The sequence below is a fragment of the Schistocerca cancellata genome, chromosome 1, assembly GCF_023864275.1.
Source record: "Schistocerca cancellata isolate TAMUIC-IGC-003103 chromosome 1, iqSchCanc2.1, whole genome shotgun sequence".
In the NCBI taxonomy this organism is placed as follows: domain Eukaryota; kingdom Metazoa; phylum Arthropoda; class Insecta; order Orthoptera; family Acrididae; genus Schistocerca; species Schistocerca cancellata.
The window spans coordinates 362,386,893-362,406,099 of record NC_064626.1 but is presented as its reverse complement, the minus strand read 5'-3'; the positions used below and the strand labels follow the sequence as shown (position 1 = coordinate 362,406,099).

The following is a 19,207-nucleotide window of genomic DNA, read 5'->3' as shown; positions in this document are numbered from 1 at the left end:
ATAAACCACACCTTCAACCCCTTGCCCCCACATAATCAATCATACAAATAATACCTTAACTGTAGTCACCAGTGAAATGAAAATAATAAGTGTGTACTACATGGCCAGTAGCGAACCTGTGAACATTATCAACAAGCTAGGAAAGGCACTGGAAGATATAGAAGGTGGTAAGCTGACCATTCTGGTAGGGTATCTAAATTTCTGCATAGACAGATGGAACTCAAAAACCCTTGTGGTCGCAGATTTTCTCATGGAATACCTGCTGAGACAGCTAAATCAGGAAAAGAGATACATCTATGTAGTACCAAATGCAAGGTGCACAGTCGACCTAGTCGTCATGAACGTTCAGTGTTACACACAGGTGGAAGTAGAAAAGTCACAATTAAGAAACGCCTTCCAATAGTAACTAAAGTCCAATTAATCTCAGAAGCACACATATAAAAACCTTAAACCACATGTTTCAAGGCACATAGATGAAGAAAAATGGCTAGTACGCAAAGCAGAGCTACCAACAATAATCCACATGATGAGGTAGGTGAGACAACAGCAGCTCTGAATAATATACTCTCACAGGCTGCTGCTGAAGTAACCAGTTTCAGATGCACCATGAAGCCATGGTTCAATGAAGAATGTTACCTCCTGATACAGGGGACACCACAACTCGCCTATGCTGACAGGTAACACAGAAATGACACAGTAAAGAACAGCTCAATTCTGCAACAGTGGAAGAAGACAGAAGTTTATAACTATGCTCTACAGAAGCAAGTGCTGAAAAGATGTCCCAAATTCCCGAAGAGGAAGTTGCTTAAAAGAATTTCATGTTTAAACTCTTCTCTAAACTACTACTAGGGCACATTGAATAAAGACTATATGCTATTATCCCGACAAATAAATATAGTTTCACTCCAGGCAGGTCAACACTGCATTCATTGCAAAAAGCCATTCAAAAAATAACAACCCACCAGTTGACTATATGCAGTCTTTATAGACTACACTAAAGCATTTGACAGTATCAGCAGGGAGAACCTCATCCAGTAGCTAGAGAATAGACTAGGTGAATCAAGCAACAAACTAGAAGAAAGCAATTTGATCCTAGGTGCAAACGATGTAGCAATATATGATGGCATATCAGTGTTGGAAAACGACGTCAAAACGAGGGGTCCTACAAGGTTGTCTGATACATGTGGTTATCTTTAGTGTAATGTTAGTGGACACTGGGCAGACTATAGACACAAGGAATGTAAAACTGCTTATGCATGCAGATCAAATGGTCATTCTCTTCAGGAGCCTAGAAGAGCTACAAGCAGCCATTGGGACCATCAGAAATTGGGCTCTAGAAAACATGGAAATAACCAACTCAAAAATGAAAGCAATAAAATTTAGAAGAGGAGGAAGAATATCAAAGTGTGAACATCTCACATGTGGTGAATCAACATCAGAAGCTTGAAATACTTGGGAGTAACAAACAGTTTGAACCTCTCTCTCCCCCCTCTCTCTCCCCCCCTCTCTCTCCCCTCCTCTCCCTCTCTCTCCCCTCCTCTCCCTCTCTCTCCCCTCCTCTCCCTCTCTCTCCCCTCCTCTCCCTCTCTCTCCCCTCCTCTCCCTCTCTCTCCCCTCCTCTCCCTCTCTCTCCCCTCCTCTCCCTCTCTCTCCCCCCTCTCCCTCTCTCTCCCCCTCTCCCTCTCTCTCCCCCCTCTCTCCCTCTCTCTCCCCCCTCTCCCTCTCTCTCCCCCCTCTCCCTCTCTCTCCCCCCTCTCCCTCTCTCTCCCCCCTCTCCCTCTCTCCTCCCCCCTCTCCCTCTCTCTCCCCCCCTCTCCCTCTCTCTCCCCCCCTCTCCCTCTCTCTCCCCCCTCTCCTCTCTCTCCCCCCTCCCCCCCCCCTCTCTCTCTCTCTCTCTCTCTCTCTCTCTCTCTCTCTCTCTCCCCCCCCCCCTCTCTCTCTCTCTCTCTCTCTCTCTCCCCCCCTCCCCCCCCCTCTCTCTCTCTCTCTCTCTCTCTCTCTCTCTCTCTCTCCCCCTCTCCCTCTCTCTCCCCCTCTCCCTCTCTCTCCCCCTCTCCCTCTCTCTCCCCCCCTCTCTCTCCCCCCTCTCTCTCCCTCTCTCCCCTTCTCTCTCTCTCTCTCTCTCTCTCTCTCTCTCTCTCTCTGGGTGTGAGCAACAGCCACAAGAAAAGCCATTTATGACATCCTTAAGCTACAAAATGTTATACTCTCTCAATTGCAATAACTCTGTTCGAGCTCAAAAGTTATGCCAGCTGCCACATACAGAAGTCAACTAAGATGAACCTATCTAGAGAATGTTTAAGCTAGGTTCCTAAAAAGAGTTCTATCAGTCTCAAAATTCATCAGAAATAGCTACACTTATAATAGTGCAGGAAGCTTTCTTTGTAGAAGATATTAGACGATGCTGTCTTCCAGAGGCACAAACATAGAAAACTGTCATTGAGGACAGACAGAACAAAGCCCGGGATGTACTTAAAGCAATCGTGGAAACAGAAGCGATGAATTTAGATGCCAGTAAATGGTCCGAACTTCCAACTCCATCTCCCATACACGTGTTTTGCTGCCCACAGTTTCTATGCAAATGTATGCCGGAAGGGATCATGTCACGACAGAGGACTGTGTCTGTAAACTATGCAACAAACTATGTCCCAAATACCATTTAGTGAAGTGCAAAAGCAGAACTCAAAAGACTGGTGAAAGCATAACTTCAATGTAACATGTGCACATTGTGTTTAATAAAGTTATTGTTTATTGAGTTATGTAGATGGGAGCTATCCTTGCAATATATCCTTTGCTCCCATAATCCTCCTGGACTCACTCTAACATAAATCAGTGTCCCCACACTCTCGACACAACAGTTTTCCCTTTCTCTGCCCTGTCACCAAACCATGCCTTCACATCATCTTTGTCATGCTTCCCTGGCTCCAGTACCCTAAAGTTGAATGCTGAACCTGTGCCCCTGCCAGTTCTCTTTCTCTCCTGCTCTATCCAAACCGCCATACACAATCTCCTTCCCCCAACTCTTTTGTGGACACGTGCGTAGCGAGCACGGGACCCCGAGCTAATGTGGCCCTCCTTCCTTTCCGGGCTGCATACCTTCCCTTTCCTCATCCTTCCCCCTCCCCCATCTTCGCCCCCCCCCCCTCACCTCTGGCTCTTTCCTTCCCTTTCTCCCCCTCTGGGAGTATGGTTTGTGCCTACGTCCGGAGACGGACGCTCTAAACTGTTACAAATTCCTTGCTTTCTATACTTGCAAGTCTTCGTCCTTCCTCTGTCCGTCTCTTTTCCTTCCCGCTTCTCTCTGCACTTCTCTCCGCTGCGGCGTTTGAGACCCCTCTTCTTTCCTTTCCCTTTCTCTTTTTTCCTCCCTGTGCGTGTCTGAAGGCCGACCCACGCACTTCCATGCGTAGCCAGTGACGGGGTAACGCGTAATTCCCCGCCCCGGGCAGACAGGTAGGACACGTACGTACCCCCTGGTAACGGCCAGGCCCAGGGAGGGGTGATTACCTGAGCTGATACCTTCCGAAAGTGCCGATTGTTCCCTCCGTCCGTTTGTCGGGAGGTGTGACCTGAGGTGTGAACAATCACCTAAGGCGGGAGTGCCCTCAGTGAGGGCCCCCACAAGGGAGGAGCGCGCCATCGGAGACGCCGGTAATCATGGGGGATTCTTCCGCAATGGTTTCCTCACCTTCCACTATGTCTGCTCACAAGCGTAAGTTCACTGAGTCTCAGCCACAGACAGTTCTTCCATCGTTGCCACAGTTCCTTGTTGTTTCTCGGTCTGACGAAGGTCACGACTTCTCCACGGTCAACCCTTTCATTATTCAGAAAGGTGTTGACGCAATTGCAGGTCCTGTAAAGTCTTGTTCCAGATTACGGAATGGCACCCTGTTCTTAGAAACAGTCAGTGCCCTCCAGGCACAAAAATTGCTGCGTACTTCTCTGCTCCACACCTTCCCTGTCCGGGTGGAACCACACCGTACCTTAAATTCCTCGCGTGGAGTCGTTTATACACGCTCCCTCGATGGATTGTCTGACGAAGAAATTCAGCACTACCTGTCTGACCAGGGCGTAACGGCTGTTCATAGAGTTATGAAAAGGGTTGACACGAACATCATTCCAACCCGCACTGTCTTCTTGACATTTGACAAAGTTCAACTCCCATCGAAAATCAAAGCAGACTATGAGATAATTTCCGTTCGCCCTTATGTCCCAAACCCTACGCGATGCTATCGGTGTCAGCGGTTCAATCACACCAGCCAGTCCTGTTCCAATCCGGCCAAATGTGTTACATGTGGCAAGGATGCCCATGAGGGTGCTTGTCCACCTCCATCCCCTCGCTGCATCAACTGTATGGGTGACCACGCTGCTTCCTCTCGAGATTGCCCCGTTTTTAAGGACGAAAAGCTCATCCAGGAAATAAGAGTGAAGGAAAAGGTGTCGACCTTTGCTGCTCCAAAATTATTCGCCAGTCGCCAGCCCACTGTGCCTCAGACAGGAAAATACAGCACTGTCCTTGCTTCACCTCAGCCAACAAAGGAGGCGGCCACGCAGACTTGTGACCTCACCTTTAGTGCCACGGTCGTCAGATCGGCCAGCGCAAAGATCGCCCGTTCAACCTCACCACTTTCGCCTGCCCACTCTATGGCTCACCCTTCATCGGGTTCTGCTAAATCTCGAGCCCAAAAGTCAGACACCAAGCCTTCCAAAAAAGAGCATGCTCGTGAAGAGTTTTTACATACCGCAACTTCCCAACCATCGGTTCCTCCTTCATCTAAACATCATACTTCCAAGAAGGCTACAAAGAAACCCAGTTCCTCTCCTTCTCTGCCAAGGCGTGTCCCATCTACAGCACCACCTGGCGGAAATCGCCCTCGGCCGTCTTCTGTGTCGCCGAGGCGCACTGCTGGTGGCCGGTCAACCGGCTGATCGCTGGTGGCAGGAGCTGCTCCTGACCAACCTATGGATCAGGATCTTCTGCCTTCGGCTGAATGCCATTCCATGCTGTCGGTCGCTAGCTCCGAGCAGTCTTTGAGTTGACAGCAACTTTGATCACATTCCTCCATTTTCTGTTCACCCCATGTCCATTATCCACTGGAATATCCGCGGCATTCGAGCCAATAGGGATGAATTGTCGATCCTCTTACGATCCTACTCGCCGGTCATCTTCTGTCTTCAGGAAACAAAGCTGCGTCCCCATGACCGCTTTGTTCTCCCTCATTTTCAGTCCGTCCGATATGATCTCCCCTCTGTTGAAGGCACTCCAGCCCATGGAGGACTCATGATTCTTCTCCATGATACTCTCCATTATCACCCAATCCCCTTAAACACTTCCTTCCAAGCTGTCGCCGTCCATCTTTCCCTTTCCGGATACACGTTCTCTCTTTGTATTGTATACATTCCATCGTCCACACCAATGGCACGAGCTGATCTCCTTCATCTTCTTGGTCAGCTTCCACCCCCCTATTTGCTGGTGGGGACTTTGATGCCCACCACCCGCTTTGGGGATCTCCACATCCTTGTCCACGTGGCTCACTATTGCTAGACGTCTTCCACCAAGCGGATCTAGTTTGCCTCAACACTGGGGTCCCTACATTTTTGTCTGCCTCCACGACAAATTTATCTCATTTGGACCTTGCGGTCGGTACTGTTCCGCTGGCTCGGCGCTTCGAATGGTTCGCCCTTGATGATACACACTCGAGTGACCACTTTCCATGTGTCCTTAAACTGCAGCCTCAACTGCCATATGTGCGTCCGAGACGCTGGAAGTTTGCCCAGGCCGACTGGACACTTTTCGATGACCGTCACTTTCCCAGCGTTGACGATGAGGTCACACACGTTACCGACATTATTCTTACAGCTGCGCAATGTTCAATACCACGCACCTCCGAATTGCCCCGGCGCCCCCCAGTTCCTTGGTGGAACGAGGCATGCCGTGACGCAATACGCGAGCGGCGACGTGCTCTCCGCGTTTTCCGCCACCATCCTACTTTGGCCAACTGTATCCGCTATAAGCAGTTTCGAGCGCGATGCCGCGTGTCATCCGCGATAGCAAGAAGGCAAGCTGGAAATTTTTTATTAGCTCATTTAACACCTTCACTCCCTCCTCGGAAGTTTGGAGTCGGCTTCGACGGTTCTCAGGCGCACCTAGTTTCTCCCCGGTCTCAGGGCTCGCTGTCGCGCATGATACATTAGTGGACCCCGTCGCCATTTCTAACTCATTGGGTCAGCACTTTGCTGAGATTTCGAGCTCTTCAAATTACCCGCCAGTGTTTCTCCCGAAGAAACATGCAGCGGAAGTGCAACCTCTTGCTTTCTCCTCTCAAAATCTCGAAAGCTACAATACTGCGGGAACTCCAACATGCCCTCTCTTCTTCTCGCTCCTCCGCCCCAGGACCGGATGGTATCCACGTCCAAATGTTGCTGCATTTATCAACCCATAGTCTGCGTTACCTCCTTCGCCTTTATAATCGAATTTGGACCAACAGTACTTTTCCCAGACGATGGCGGGAAGCTATCGTCGTTCCTGTTCCGAAACCTGGAAAGGACAAACATCTCCCCTCCAGCTATCGCCCCATTTCTCTCACGAGTAGTGTCTGTAAGGTTTTGGAGCGTATGGTGAATTACCGTTTAGCCTGTTGGCTGGAATCCCGCAGACTTTTAACACCTGCCCAATGCGGATTCCGAAAGCATCGTTCTGCAGTTGACCATCTTGTTGCTCTCTCCACTTATATCATGAATAATTTTCTCCTGAAACGCCAAACAGTAGCAATATTTTTTGATCTGGAGAGAGCATACGATACCTGTTGGAGGACAGGTATCCTCCGCACACTGTTCTCTTGGGGCTTTCGAGGTCGGCTGCCCCTTTTTCTTCACGAATTTATGGCAGAGCGCACATTTAGGGTGCGGGTGAACACTGCTCTCTCCCGTACTTTCTCCCAAGAAAACGGGGTACCCCAGGGCTCCATGCTGAGTGTTGTACTGTTTGCCATTGCCATCAATCCCATTATGGATTGTCTCCTTCCTGATGTCTCGGGCTCCCTCTTTGTGGACGATTTTGCGATCTACTACAGCTCTCAACGGACCAGCCTTCTAGAACGATGTCTTCAAGGATGTCTCGATCGCCTCCATTCTTGGAGCATCGACACCGGCTTCCGTTTTTCTCCCAGTAAGACCGTTTGTGTTAATTTTTGGCGACGTAAGGAGTTTCTTCCGCCCTCCTTACATCTAGGTCCTGTCAACCTTCCATTTTCTGACGTCGCTAGATTCTTGGGTCTTATGTTTGACAGAAAACTGTGCTGGTCCTCCCACGTTTCCTATCTTTCGGCTCGCTGTCTGCGATCCCTCAACACCCTCCGTGTCCTGAATGGTACCTCCTGGGGAGCGGACAGAGTGGTCCTTCTCCGCCTCTATCGCGCCTTAGTGCGCTCGAAATTGGACTATGGAAGCATTGTCTACTCCTCTGCTCGGCCGTCTATTCTTCAGCGTCTCGACTCTATCCACCACCGTGGATTACGTTTAGTGTCTGGAGCTTTTTACACCAGCCCTGTGGAAAGCCTTTATGCTGAGACTGCTGAACCTCCGCTGTCCAATCGGCGAGCAGTCCTTCTGAGCCATTATGCCAGCCATCTGTCTTCCATGCCTGCTAATCCAGCCCATGACATATTTTTCGACGCCTCCTTTGATGTAGGGTATGCAGGCCACCTCTCCTCCCTACTACCACCGGGAGTCCGCTTCCGTCAACTGCACCATTCTCTTTCCTTCCGCTTTCCTAAAACCTTCTTGACAACTTGGGGTACAGCACCGCCTTGGCTCCGTCCCCGGATCTGCCTGCTCCATGACCTTTGTCGATTTCCCAAGGATGGTACCCCTTCATTTGTTTATCGTCGGGCATTTGCTGCTCTATGTGCACAAATGACGGAAGCCACATTTATTTACACCGATGGCTCGAAAACATCGTTAGGACCGATGGCTCGAAAACATCGTTAGGTGTAGGGAGTGCCTATGTTGTTGGCGACACCCCAAATCACTTTCGGCTTCCCGACCAGTGTTCGGTCTATACTGCGGAGCTTTACGCTGTTCTCCAGGCTGTCCACTACATCCGCCGCCATCAGCGGATACAGTACATTTCTGCTCCGATTCTCTCAGCTCTCTCCTCAGTCTCCAAGCTCTTTACCCTGTGCACCCTCTGGTCCACCGGATTCAGGACTGTCTGCGCTTGCTCCACCTGGGGGGCGTCTCGGTGGCGTTCCTCTGGCTCCCGGGACACGTTGGTATCTGCGGAAATGAGGCGGCCGATATTGCAGCCAAGGCTGCAGTCTCTCTTCTTCGGCCAGCTATTCCATCGATTCCCATCGCCGATCTACGGAACGTTTTATGTCACCGTGTTGTTCATTTATGGCACGCGCACTGGTCGACACTTCCCCAAAATAAATTGCGGGACGTGAAAACTCTTCCTTGTGCTTGGACCTCTTCCTCCCGAACACGTCGTCGGGAGGAGGTCATTTTAACTAGACTCCGGGTAGGGCACTGTCTTTTTAGCCATCGACATCTTTTAAGCGGCGATCCTCCCCCACTCTGTCCCCACTGCTCTCAGTTGTGGACGGTAAGACACCTTTTAATTGAGTGCCCCTATTTTACTCTGTTACGCGCCCGTCTACAGCTGTCGCCTGATATATCGTCAATTTTAGCAGATGACACGCGATCGGCCGATCGCGTTCTAGAGTTCATTCGTGCCAGTGAAATGACGTCAGTCATTTGAAGTTTTTTTTGGGACAACCAACCCCCTTCTGTAGTGAATTTTTAAGCCTTCCTTCTGCTTTTAGTTTCTCCAATTTTATGATTTTCGTCCCCATTGCTGCTGGTTTCCGTTTTCGGTTTTTTACTGCTTCCTAAGTCACAGACTGGGTGCTAACAACCTCCTTCCAGGTTCAACTGCTGAACTACAAATGCAGTATTGTGTGTGCAGTCGGCCCAGTGTAGGTGCACCTGTGTGTGTGTGTGTGTGTGTGTGTGTGTGTGTGTTTTTTAAGATTTTGAGAGAAAGTTTAAATATATATGTATGTGTACAGGGAGGATGTCTGAAGTAATAACGTTCCTTTATGAATTATTGCAATTCAGTTACTGTAATCACATTTTTCATGGACTGTTTAGGGAAAACTGTTAAATGCTAAAACTTATAATCAGTTGATTGTCAGTACTTCAGAATCTTAAGCAGAAACAAAACAAAACAAAACAAAAAATCCTCTCTCTGAAAAGTTCCTGTTTCAACTCTGCAGTTGCCTCCTATCTTATTCTGTGCAGATAGAGTTAGTGTGACCACTGTCACTAATTTTCATGGTCACATGTTTTGGGAAGCAGTAGTAATAAATCAAATTGGAAACCAAGTGAGATGAGTTGTTTAAGTGGTTAAGGTACTGAACTTGTATTCTGTAATAGAGGGTATCAGATTCTCATATGGTCATCCATATTTGGGTCTTTCATGGTTTTTGGAAATATTTTTCAATAAATGCTTGGATGGTTCTTCCAAAATTTTGTTGATTTCCTTCTCCATCCTTTTCCAGCTGAGTTAATTCTCCATTTCTAATATCTCAGGACTCAATATACTGTGTACCATCTCTCAGGTTAGATAAGTTTCTGCTGTCATGCGTAATTTGGAAGTGCCAATGTGGACTTTTATGCTAACTCTTGTTTTAGAAATTCTGTAAATGCAGAAGCACTTCGCAAATTGTCGACAGGGAGCTTTACATTGCAAATATCCCTTCTGTATAGTAATTGTTTTTTTCTTTATCCACATTCATCATTGGTGTGCATTGCAGTGATGTATTCTTAAAACCCCAAATACTGCTTCCAATCAATTATTAGGAATACCTTTTTTTTAATTGAAGTTCTGTAATAACCAATATTTATGTAGTTCAGTGTCCACCTCGTTAGCTGAGTGCTCAGCGCATCTGACTGCCATGCAGAGGTCCTGGGTCCGATTCCCAGCTGGGACAGGGATTTTCTCCACTTGGGGACTGGGCGTTATGTTGTAATCATCATCATTGACACGCAAGTCATCCAGTGTGGGATCAGTTTAAAAGACTTGCAACTTGACAGCTTCCCCATATGTAGATGGATGTGATCATTTCATTTACACAATTGAGTGACATTTTTCAAGCCTGTGTTTGTGTGACTGACAAGCTAATATTTTTGTAGAATTTACAGGCTACTGGAAACATATGAGTGGTGTGTGTTCTTGCAGCATAGGAAATGTGTACACAAATATGATTGGTTATTTGAATAATGCGTTGCAGCAACTGCAACATTGCCAGGTTGATATGGAGATGGTAACAATAGTTCCATTATAACAGTATTGCTTAATTTGAAGCAATTAACTCACATATTGACCTGTTTATATTGTTTTAAGTTGTCACTACAACCTGTTTTTTGCTATTTTGTAATTGTTTTTAATTCTGCAGGAATGAATGCTGCTGTTCGTGCTGTTGTAAGATTTGGTATATATTTGGGTTGCAAAGTATTCTTCATCAGGGAAGGTTACCAAGGAATGGTTGATGGTGGAGAGCACATAGAAGAGGCTGGATGGTCTAGTGTTTCCTCTATCATTCATAAGGTATGTTGTGTAGTGTTTTCTGCATGAACTTATTTCATGTGTTTGTTAGTGTGTTGATGTAAATCAATTTTCTCTTGTTTAGGGGGGAACTGTAATTGGTTCTGCAAGGTGTAAGGACTTTAGAGAACGTGAAGGCCGCTTAAAGGCTGCAAAAAACCTTGTGACCAGAGGGATTACAAATCTTGTTGTGATTGGTGGAGATGGTTCACTCACAGGGGCAAATCTCTTCCGACAAGAATGGCCCTCTCTTCTTGATGAACTACTGCAAAAGGGTAAGAGGAGGTGTAAACAATTTGTCTCATCATTACCTACATCTGTAAAATGGGTTGCAGTTAATCTGCAATTGCTCTCATAGATAAATTACTCTAATCAAACAATGTAAAATCCAGGATTGAATGTAACAATACAGGGAAAAGGAAAGTTGCTACTCACCATATAGTGGTGAGTCGCAGATAGGCACAACTGTTACAAATAAATAAAGCTTTCGGTCATTAAGGCCTTTGTCAACAATAGACACATGCACATGCACACACACACGCGCACGCAAATACAACTCACACGCACCACTGCAGTATTGTTGACGAAGGCGTAAATGACCGAAAGCTTTATTTATTTGTGACAGTCTTTTTGTTGTGCGTATCTGTGACTCAGCATCTCTGCTATGTGGGGAGTAGAAATTTTTCTTTTCATAATATTGTTGTTAGTTATACTAATATCATTAAAAAGGAGTCCTTTGAGCCCCTTTTTTTTTCATTTTGATTATGGGTCGTCTTATAAGAAATGTTAATGTGAAACAAATAATGGCGTGTATTGGAGTGGGGGTGAGGGTACTACCAATGTTAGAATACCACTGTTGGAACTTTAATCATACTGTTAGTTCAAAAGAAAATACTATGAAAAAGAAAAGATAGCAACTCACTATATAGTGGAGGTGGTGAGTCACACACAGCTGCAACAAAAAGACTGCTAAGGAAGTGAGCTTTGGGCCAAAAATCAGTCTTCTGAATGGCTGCCGAGGCCAGACTACAAGCAACAGTTTGTGAGTGACACTGTTGCTTGCAATCTGGCCTCGGCGGCCAGAGACAGTGGTCGTGTGTGTGAGCCATGTTTGTGTGAATTTGTGTTTGTGTGTTTTGTCTACTTCAGAAGAAGGCTTTTTGGCTGAAATATTATTTGTTTAGCAGTCTTTTTGTTGTGCCTGTCTGTGACTCAAATCTCCCCACTATATGATCAGTAGCAATCATCTTTTTCGAAAATATAATGTAATGAAAATATAATGTAATCGGATAGACAGAAAATTTACTCACCAAGTGGTGGCAGGAGAACACACACATAAAAAATAGGTTTTACTTACGCAAACTTTTAGAGCCGGTGACTCCTTTTCCCATAGAAGCGTTGAGGAGGAAGGGAGGGGGGTGAAGGAAAAGGGGTAGAGTTCGGAAAAGTCACCCAGAACCCCAGGTCAGGGGAGACTTACTCTACAGGATGAAAAGGAAAGACTGATTGGTGGGGACTGCCTGGGCGAGATTTGAAAACCTGAGACAAGGTGGAAAATGGGTTAATATGCAAGACAGAGATTACTGCTAAGACATTATGTGTGACTTAATGAGAGTGATAACCTATATGCATTGTATGTAACAGAGATGGGAGGAGGGTACAACAAAAAATAGACAGGTCAGAAAATGAAAGATGTAGAAAACTAAAATGGAGTGAAGAAAGGAGTAGTTACTGTGAAGGAATGCTGAGATTGAAGAAATTAACGTAAATTAAGTCCAGGTGGGTGGCAAGAACGAAGGACGTACTGTAGCGCTTGTTCCCACCTGCGGAATTCTGAGAAACCGGGAGAAGAATACAGATGTCACGTATGGTGAAAGAGGCACAGAGGTCACGAGTGTCATGTTATAGCAACTGGTTATTGGATGTTGCCGGTATAAACCTTCTGCTTATGCCCATTCATCCTGACTGATAACTTGATGGTAGTCGTGCCAGTTTAAGAGGCCAAACAGTGTTTATGTAATGTGTGGTGGACAAAATCTTACACAGAATGGGTTTCACTTCAGGGCATGATTTTAGGAGGTCATGGCCTTCTCGAAGTAGCTGATTAATACGTTCGAGATCAGGCTAATACTGAGTGACAAGAGATGTGCTCCGAAGGTGGTTTTTGGAGGGATCAGACTGGATGTAATATGAAAAAGCTCTGTGGAACATGAAACTAACTAATGAAAGAAGTGTAGATAATATGAATGAGAGAGTTTTGTACCTGGTTTAAGTGCTGTATCAGTGCAAATATCGCAGTTTTTTTCTTTTCGTTTTTTTAATTTTGAGGGAGCTGTATTATTGGTTGAACAGGCCTTAAGATCTTAGAATTTAAAATGAAGAAGGAAGACAGAGAGAGATAATTTTGAAACTGTTCTTAGCAAATAGGCAGTGGCCCACAGGTCATAAAAGCCATTTAAAATAAGCTTTAAGGTCCTGTACTTTGCTCCGGTGCAAATGAATGAGTTCATACATACAGTATCCAAGATTAATTAATTATATTGCAATTGGAAAGGATGACATAAATTTGTTTTGGTGTGGATGTTATGAATAGAATGTTAAACTTGGTGAAATGCTGATCGAAGGTTTTTTTGTTTTATGGGAGATGGGTTTAATATAATACATAAACTTCAGACATGGCAGACTAAAAAAAATTGATTATTCCTGAATGGTGATTTATGCACAGTAAGTTTAATATGCTGGCATTATGAAACTTGTTGTCTCAGGATACACATTCACATTTCAAAACAGTCCTGAGATAATTGCATGTGGATATATTCTTTCTACTCTATGGTTGTTGTGTGTGTGTGTGTGTGTGTGTGTGTGTGTGTGTGTGTGTGTGTGTGTACAGTGTATCTTTTGTGCATGTAATTCATTGAAAAATTACTTGTTTGGTGAAATCATTTTCTGTCTCAGCATCACTCCCAACAGAAGCAAAATAATGTTTAAATTTTTAAAGAGACAGATGTCAAAGTAAATTGTATTTTTTTAGAGGCTGTAACATTTTTTTTGTGTCAGCGGGTAGGAACATTGTCCTAAAGCAGGTCTAAGACCCAGATGTTTAGTGTTGAGTAATAAATATTGCATACCAGTATGTAAGATTGCATGTTGGGTTTCTAATTCTCAACAGAATTAAATCTAGCATAAAAATTACAGTTACCAATTGACAGGACCTTTAGCAAAGTTATTAATAAACAATACATGGTGAAAATTCTATTAATTTTACATGATACACTTTTTTAATGATTATGGTTCACAAGTTTTGCTTTTTTTAGGCGAAATCACAAAAGAAAGCAGAGAAAAGTACACATATCTTCATATTGCTGGTTTGGTGGGTTCCATAGACAATGATTTCTGTGGTACTGACATGACCATTGGTACGGATTCTGCCCTTCATCGAATTATTGAGGCTGTTGATGCCATAGTCTCAACAGCTTTCTCACATCAGCGCACATTTATTATGGAGGTCATGGGACGACATTGTGGGTATGTAACCATGTCCTCTCTCTCTCTCTCTCTCTCTCTCTCTCTCTCTCTCTCTCTCTCTCTGCCTGTGTGTTTGTTTACTGGATAAAGACCTTCTCTAAACTCCTCCTCCAGCAATATTTATCTGTGTTACTCCTGCAAATTTTCTAATGTCATCTACTCCCAGCTCTTGTGTAGAAGATATGCTATAACCAATTTTTATCTGTTTCTATCTTAACAGAATAAACTGAACTCATTGTGCCTGATTGTAGCATATATTCTTCTTTCTATGCATTACTTGTTTGCATTTCAGCATCTCCTATTAAGTGACAGCATCTGCCAGAAGAAAGCTATTTATCACAGTGTCTGCATGTCTTTAAGAAATAAAGTTAATTTCTCTTTGTTTTTACTAATTTTGAACTAGAATATGTTTAGAATATGCTTTAATATGCTAATATACCCTAGTCTACTGAATAAATACAGCAGTATATTTTTTTACAATATAACAATGGATCTACATTCAGCAATGACCTGTACCTTCACATTCCAGTGACATTGTTTTTGTAACTTTTAGGTATTTGACGTTGCACATATTTTGACTGTTTCCTGAGGCAAATATATTCACTTTCAACGTATCCAATAATTTTGTTGAATCACCAATTTTTTTAAAAAATGCAATGTTTCAGTCTTACTTTGTCCTAGAACGATGCACTGACCACCCGTAATAAACTTTTCATCCATCCACTAGGAGGCTACACAACTTTCAGTAAGTCATCATCTGACTATTTTCTTGTACTTTGGAAGCCAGCAAAGAACTTTGTTGGGACCATTTCTACACTACACATTTTCATTGCAAGAATTTTTGATGCAGATACTTAAATTGACAACATACTCAAACTTTTTTGAAACCATTGCATTTCCTTTGTTTGTTACCAGCACTAGAGCTGCTGATTTACTGTCCAGTATCATTAGCGATGTATCTTTCATCTTTCTCACTAACTCCATTCTCTGAAGTTAGTCAGGTTGAAGACATGTTAGAAATGGAGCATGTAAGGAAGAAACTTCTTATGATTCTTCAGTTTTACATCTGTTGTCTTTCCTTCATGGTAAACACCACATGTTCTGCTACCAATGTGAGCAAAGGAAAATCCACTTTCCATCTAATGTAACACACAGACTTCCAGTATTCACTGTCACTCTGTGCATTATTTCATTGTCAATTAGATGGTACATTCTGTATGAAACCTCTTAATTTTGCAGAAATTGTGTCTGCTGTCTGTCAGTAGCCTTCTTACCTTGTACAGAAAATTCACCCCAATTAACAAGTGGCATAAAGTCATCTATCGGCTTTCTCCCTGCCAGAAATGTTTATTCTGCTTCACTTTTGCTGCCAGTCCCATTCAGTTTTCATGGACATAATATTATTTTTGTAGCATACTTTCTCATTGACAGCTAAACCCATGTCATTTAGTAGAAAAAGAAATGAAGCTGTGTGTTTTCAATACAGTAAAACTTTCCTCTAGACTAGGTTTTGAATTGATATATCATCATGCACAAATGAGATTCACACGCGCACACACACACACACACACACACACACACACACACACACACACACACACACACACTATAACTCCACCTTTACATTCACAGAATTAATGTTTTCCCACCGTTTATGACATTTTTTATCATTCCCATCAAATTTCCTACATCAGCTATGCTAATTTGCACCTGATTTTGTGTCAACATATTTATAATTTTCCCACAATTTATGCATTACGAAAAAATGTTCGTAGGAGAAAAAAAATGACGCTGGCATGATGTTGGCCGTCCAGTAGTGTTTACAAATATTATGTGGTTAGTTTCTTGACACCAGAGCAGTCGACTCAGCAATCTGAACCAATGAACCCATAAAAGCTGGAGCAATGCATGCCATTTCTCTCGCCACTGCCAAGCTCTACTTGGTGTGGTGGCTGCTGTGAATAACTGGGTTCATTCAAGCAAAGATTTCATGACCAACCAGAACCATTTCCAAACTGTCTGTACTGCACAAATGCAGTTTCATAGTTGTGATCATCATGACACCTTTGTTGAACCATATTTAGCATGTTTTAGCATTTGGCCATGTAGCACTAGTTGGTACAGTCATTTACTTTGTGTTGCTCAAATGTTTTTAGTTTAAACACAACGCTGGTAATGTATTTTTTTTATTTTTTCATGCTGAGAAAAATGTGTTTCGAGAGTTTATTCTCGTTGCCAAGTGCAGAACTTACGTATGTATTTTTGTGATTTGATACAAACCAGCCATGTGAATGATAGTTTGCATGTGTCTGGTTTGCGCATAACTGAGGAGGCACAGTACCTGATAACCTGCAAAAATGAGTACAGCGCAAGAGATGCAGAATAACAAACATTCAAACATCACAAAATAATTATATATAAATCTGTGCTTGACAACAAGAAAAAATTCCCTAAACATGTCATGGTAAGCGTGAAAAAATGTGTAACTAGTGCAGTATTGCATTATTTGAATAATGAATTACAGCTGCAGGCTTTCAAAAATGTCGATTATTACGTATGAAGTTGAGTCAAAGGTTCCTACTTCCCAGACAGTTATCTGTTCCAGTTATATCAGCAGTTTTTATTAGATAATAAACATTTATTAGATAACAAACAGGTCCTTGACAAGTCTTTCAATGCCTGCCATGTACATATATTGTACATAAAGTACGGAAATGCAAGGAGGTAACATAATGTTTACAGCTTAAAATGCTATTTTCCACATTCTACATTTTAGATGTCATAAACTATCACTGTAACCTTCCCAGATATTGCTTTTTTACCATCCCTGTTCTGACATGTTCCTGGCCATTGTTACATGTAGTAAATAAAATTTCACCATCTCTGTGTTGTCATTTATTAAAGATGTTACAAAAACAAGAGAATAAATTCCCCATGCTCAGGATATAACACTCTAATTGTCCACATTTCAATTCCTTGTAAAATGACAGTGTTATTAATAAAGGCCATTGTGACAAGAGGCAGAATTCGATTTACTGAACTCATTTTTAAATTCTGTCTTTGTTGTATACTTAATATTTTGAGAAATTTGCTAATTACCGCTGCCCTTCATCATTTACTTTGCAGTTTAATCTTATTTATCATCATGATATACTATAGTATTTAAAATCAGTTTTGTCAATTTTCAGATATTTGGCGCTGGTGACTGCCCTGACAAGTGAAGCTGATTTTGTGTTTATTCCTGAATGGCCACCAGAGCATGATTGGCCAACTAAACTCTGCAAGAAGTTAGCACAGGCAAGAGGAGACTTCTCATTTCTGCATCTTGTCTTCACCACGTTCTTTCTTTCCATCAGCTACATTACTTTCCTACTTAAATCACACTGTTGAATCAGACTCAGGCAGGAAAAAAAAAAGAAAATGTGAAAACCCCTTTTTACAAATTATTGGTAGGGCTAATACTTAGTAACTGAATACATTATATCAGCTTGGGATGGGTGGCACCTAAGCAAATGTGTGTCTGAATGTAGTTTGCAACCTTGACTTTTGCTTTATGTTTAGCTTATTAACATTTTAAACTAACTTGGCTTATCTGTGTAACCCTAATCATGCTCAGAGAATGAGTCTGTCATTGACTCCTAAAGTGATTGGCGTGGATGAGCACACTTTCTAGCACCATATTCTGCACTGTTTCAGGAAGTAAAATATTTTATTTGAAATAGGAGTCTTATACAGTTCACAGTCACCAGCACAACCACCACCCATGGGGCTCACAAATCTTTCATGAGTACAGGCAAGAGGCCCTGAGATATTGCAGTACTGCACTCCCCCCCCCCCCCCCCCCCCTGCATGCCACGCCACCACTCTCCTCTCCTCTCTCTTCACATTCTACAATTCCCTTTTCTTCAACCACCTGTATTAACCCCCCTTTTCCCAAATTTGTACAATAGAGTGTAAACCTTTTGGGGAAAGATACCTTAGATTACATAGCACTTTTCTGTGGTGTAAGATTATCTTTTACACTTTCTATGTGAATGAACTTATGAGCCAAAGAGGCACAATATAATGGTGCAAAACACTTGACTGCTTGTTGTTCCTACATGAGAAACAAAATGTGTGCGCGTGTGTTTTGTACATGCTTTGCTAATGTTGCAGTTAGTACTTCCTCTTTTCAAATCGTGAACCATTTACCTCCCTTGATATCCAACCTTACGACACCAGAAGAGGGGGGGTGGGGGGGGACATGCTAGAACAGCTGCAGACCTCTATCCTACTGTGGCGGCACTGATGGAGGAAAAAGTACCCCCTTCTGGAAATCTTACACACACACACACACACACACACACACACACACACACACACACACACACACACAGAGGGGGAGAGAGAGAGAGAGAGAGAGAGAGAGAGAGAGAGAGAGAGAGAGAGAGAATTTACATATCTACATAGATATTCCGCAAATTGCATGGCGGAGGGTACCCTGTACCACTATTTTTCATTTCCCCTCCTGTTCCACTTACAAATAGAGCGAGGGAAAAATACTGTCTGCACACCTCCATATGAGCCCTAATTTCTCATATCTTGTCTTCCTGGTCCTTAGGTGCGATGTTTATTGGTGGCAGCAGAATCGTTTGGCAGTCAGCTTCAAATCAGCTCTAAATTTTCTCATAGTGTTTCCTGAAAAGAAAGCCGCATTTCCTCTAGGGTTTCCCATTACCAGTACACATGGATATTACACCTATCCTTTGGGACACTTGAGAACAAGTGACGACCAGCCTACACCCTGATCACCTTAATTGGCTCTATCCTCCCACCCCCAACCCCTCCTCCAATATCTAGCAGTTATTCAGTGGAACCATAAAGATTACTGTCACCACTAAATATAAATCAAGCTTTTGCAAAAATCAGATTAATACAGAAATATGTGTTAATACAATCTTCCATCTATAGCAATCAGGCATCATTAAGTTCTACACTCCTAGCAGTAGCCATTTGGATTCACCTGCCTGCCTTAATAACAATTTGTTGTGTGTACATCTTCATCTTAATACTGAAATTCTGTGCTGAGAAATA

The 19,207-nt window shown here is 43.5% G+C and overlaps 1 protein-coding gene across 3 annotated transcripts in view; it reads left to right on the top strand.

Moving 5' to 3' along the window:
- LOC126174439 (ATP-dependent 6-phosphofructokinase) overlaps positions 1 to 19,207 on the top strand; it is an 85,132-nt gene that overhangs the window by 9,018 nt on the left and 56,907 nt on the right. For all 3 annotated transcript variants that reach the window (XM_049921038.1, XM_049921036.1, XM_049921035.1), the window contains exons 3-6: positions 10,461 to 10,612; positions 10,695 to 10,884; positions 13,924 to 14,134; positions 17,323 to 17,431. In XM_049921038.1, the coding sequence (XP_049776995.1) occupies positions 10,461 to 10,612; positions 10,695 to 10,884; positions 13,924 to 14,134; positions 17,323 to 17,431 (662 nt within the window). The remainder of the gene's footprint in view (positions 1 to 10,460; positions 10,613 to 10,694; positions 10,885 to 13,923; positions 14,135 to 17,322; positions 17,432 to 19,207) is intronic.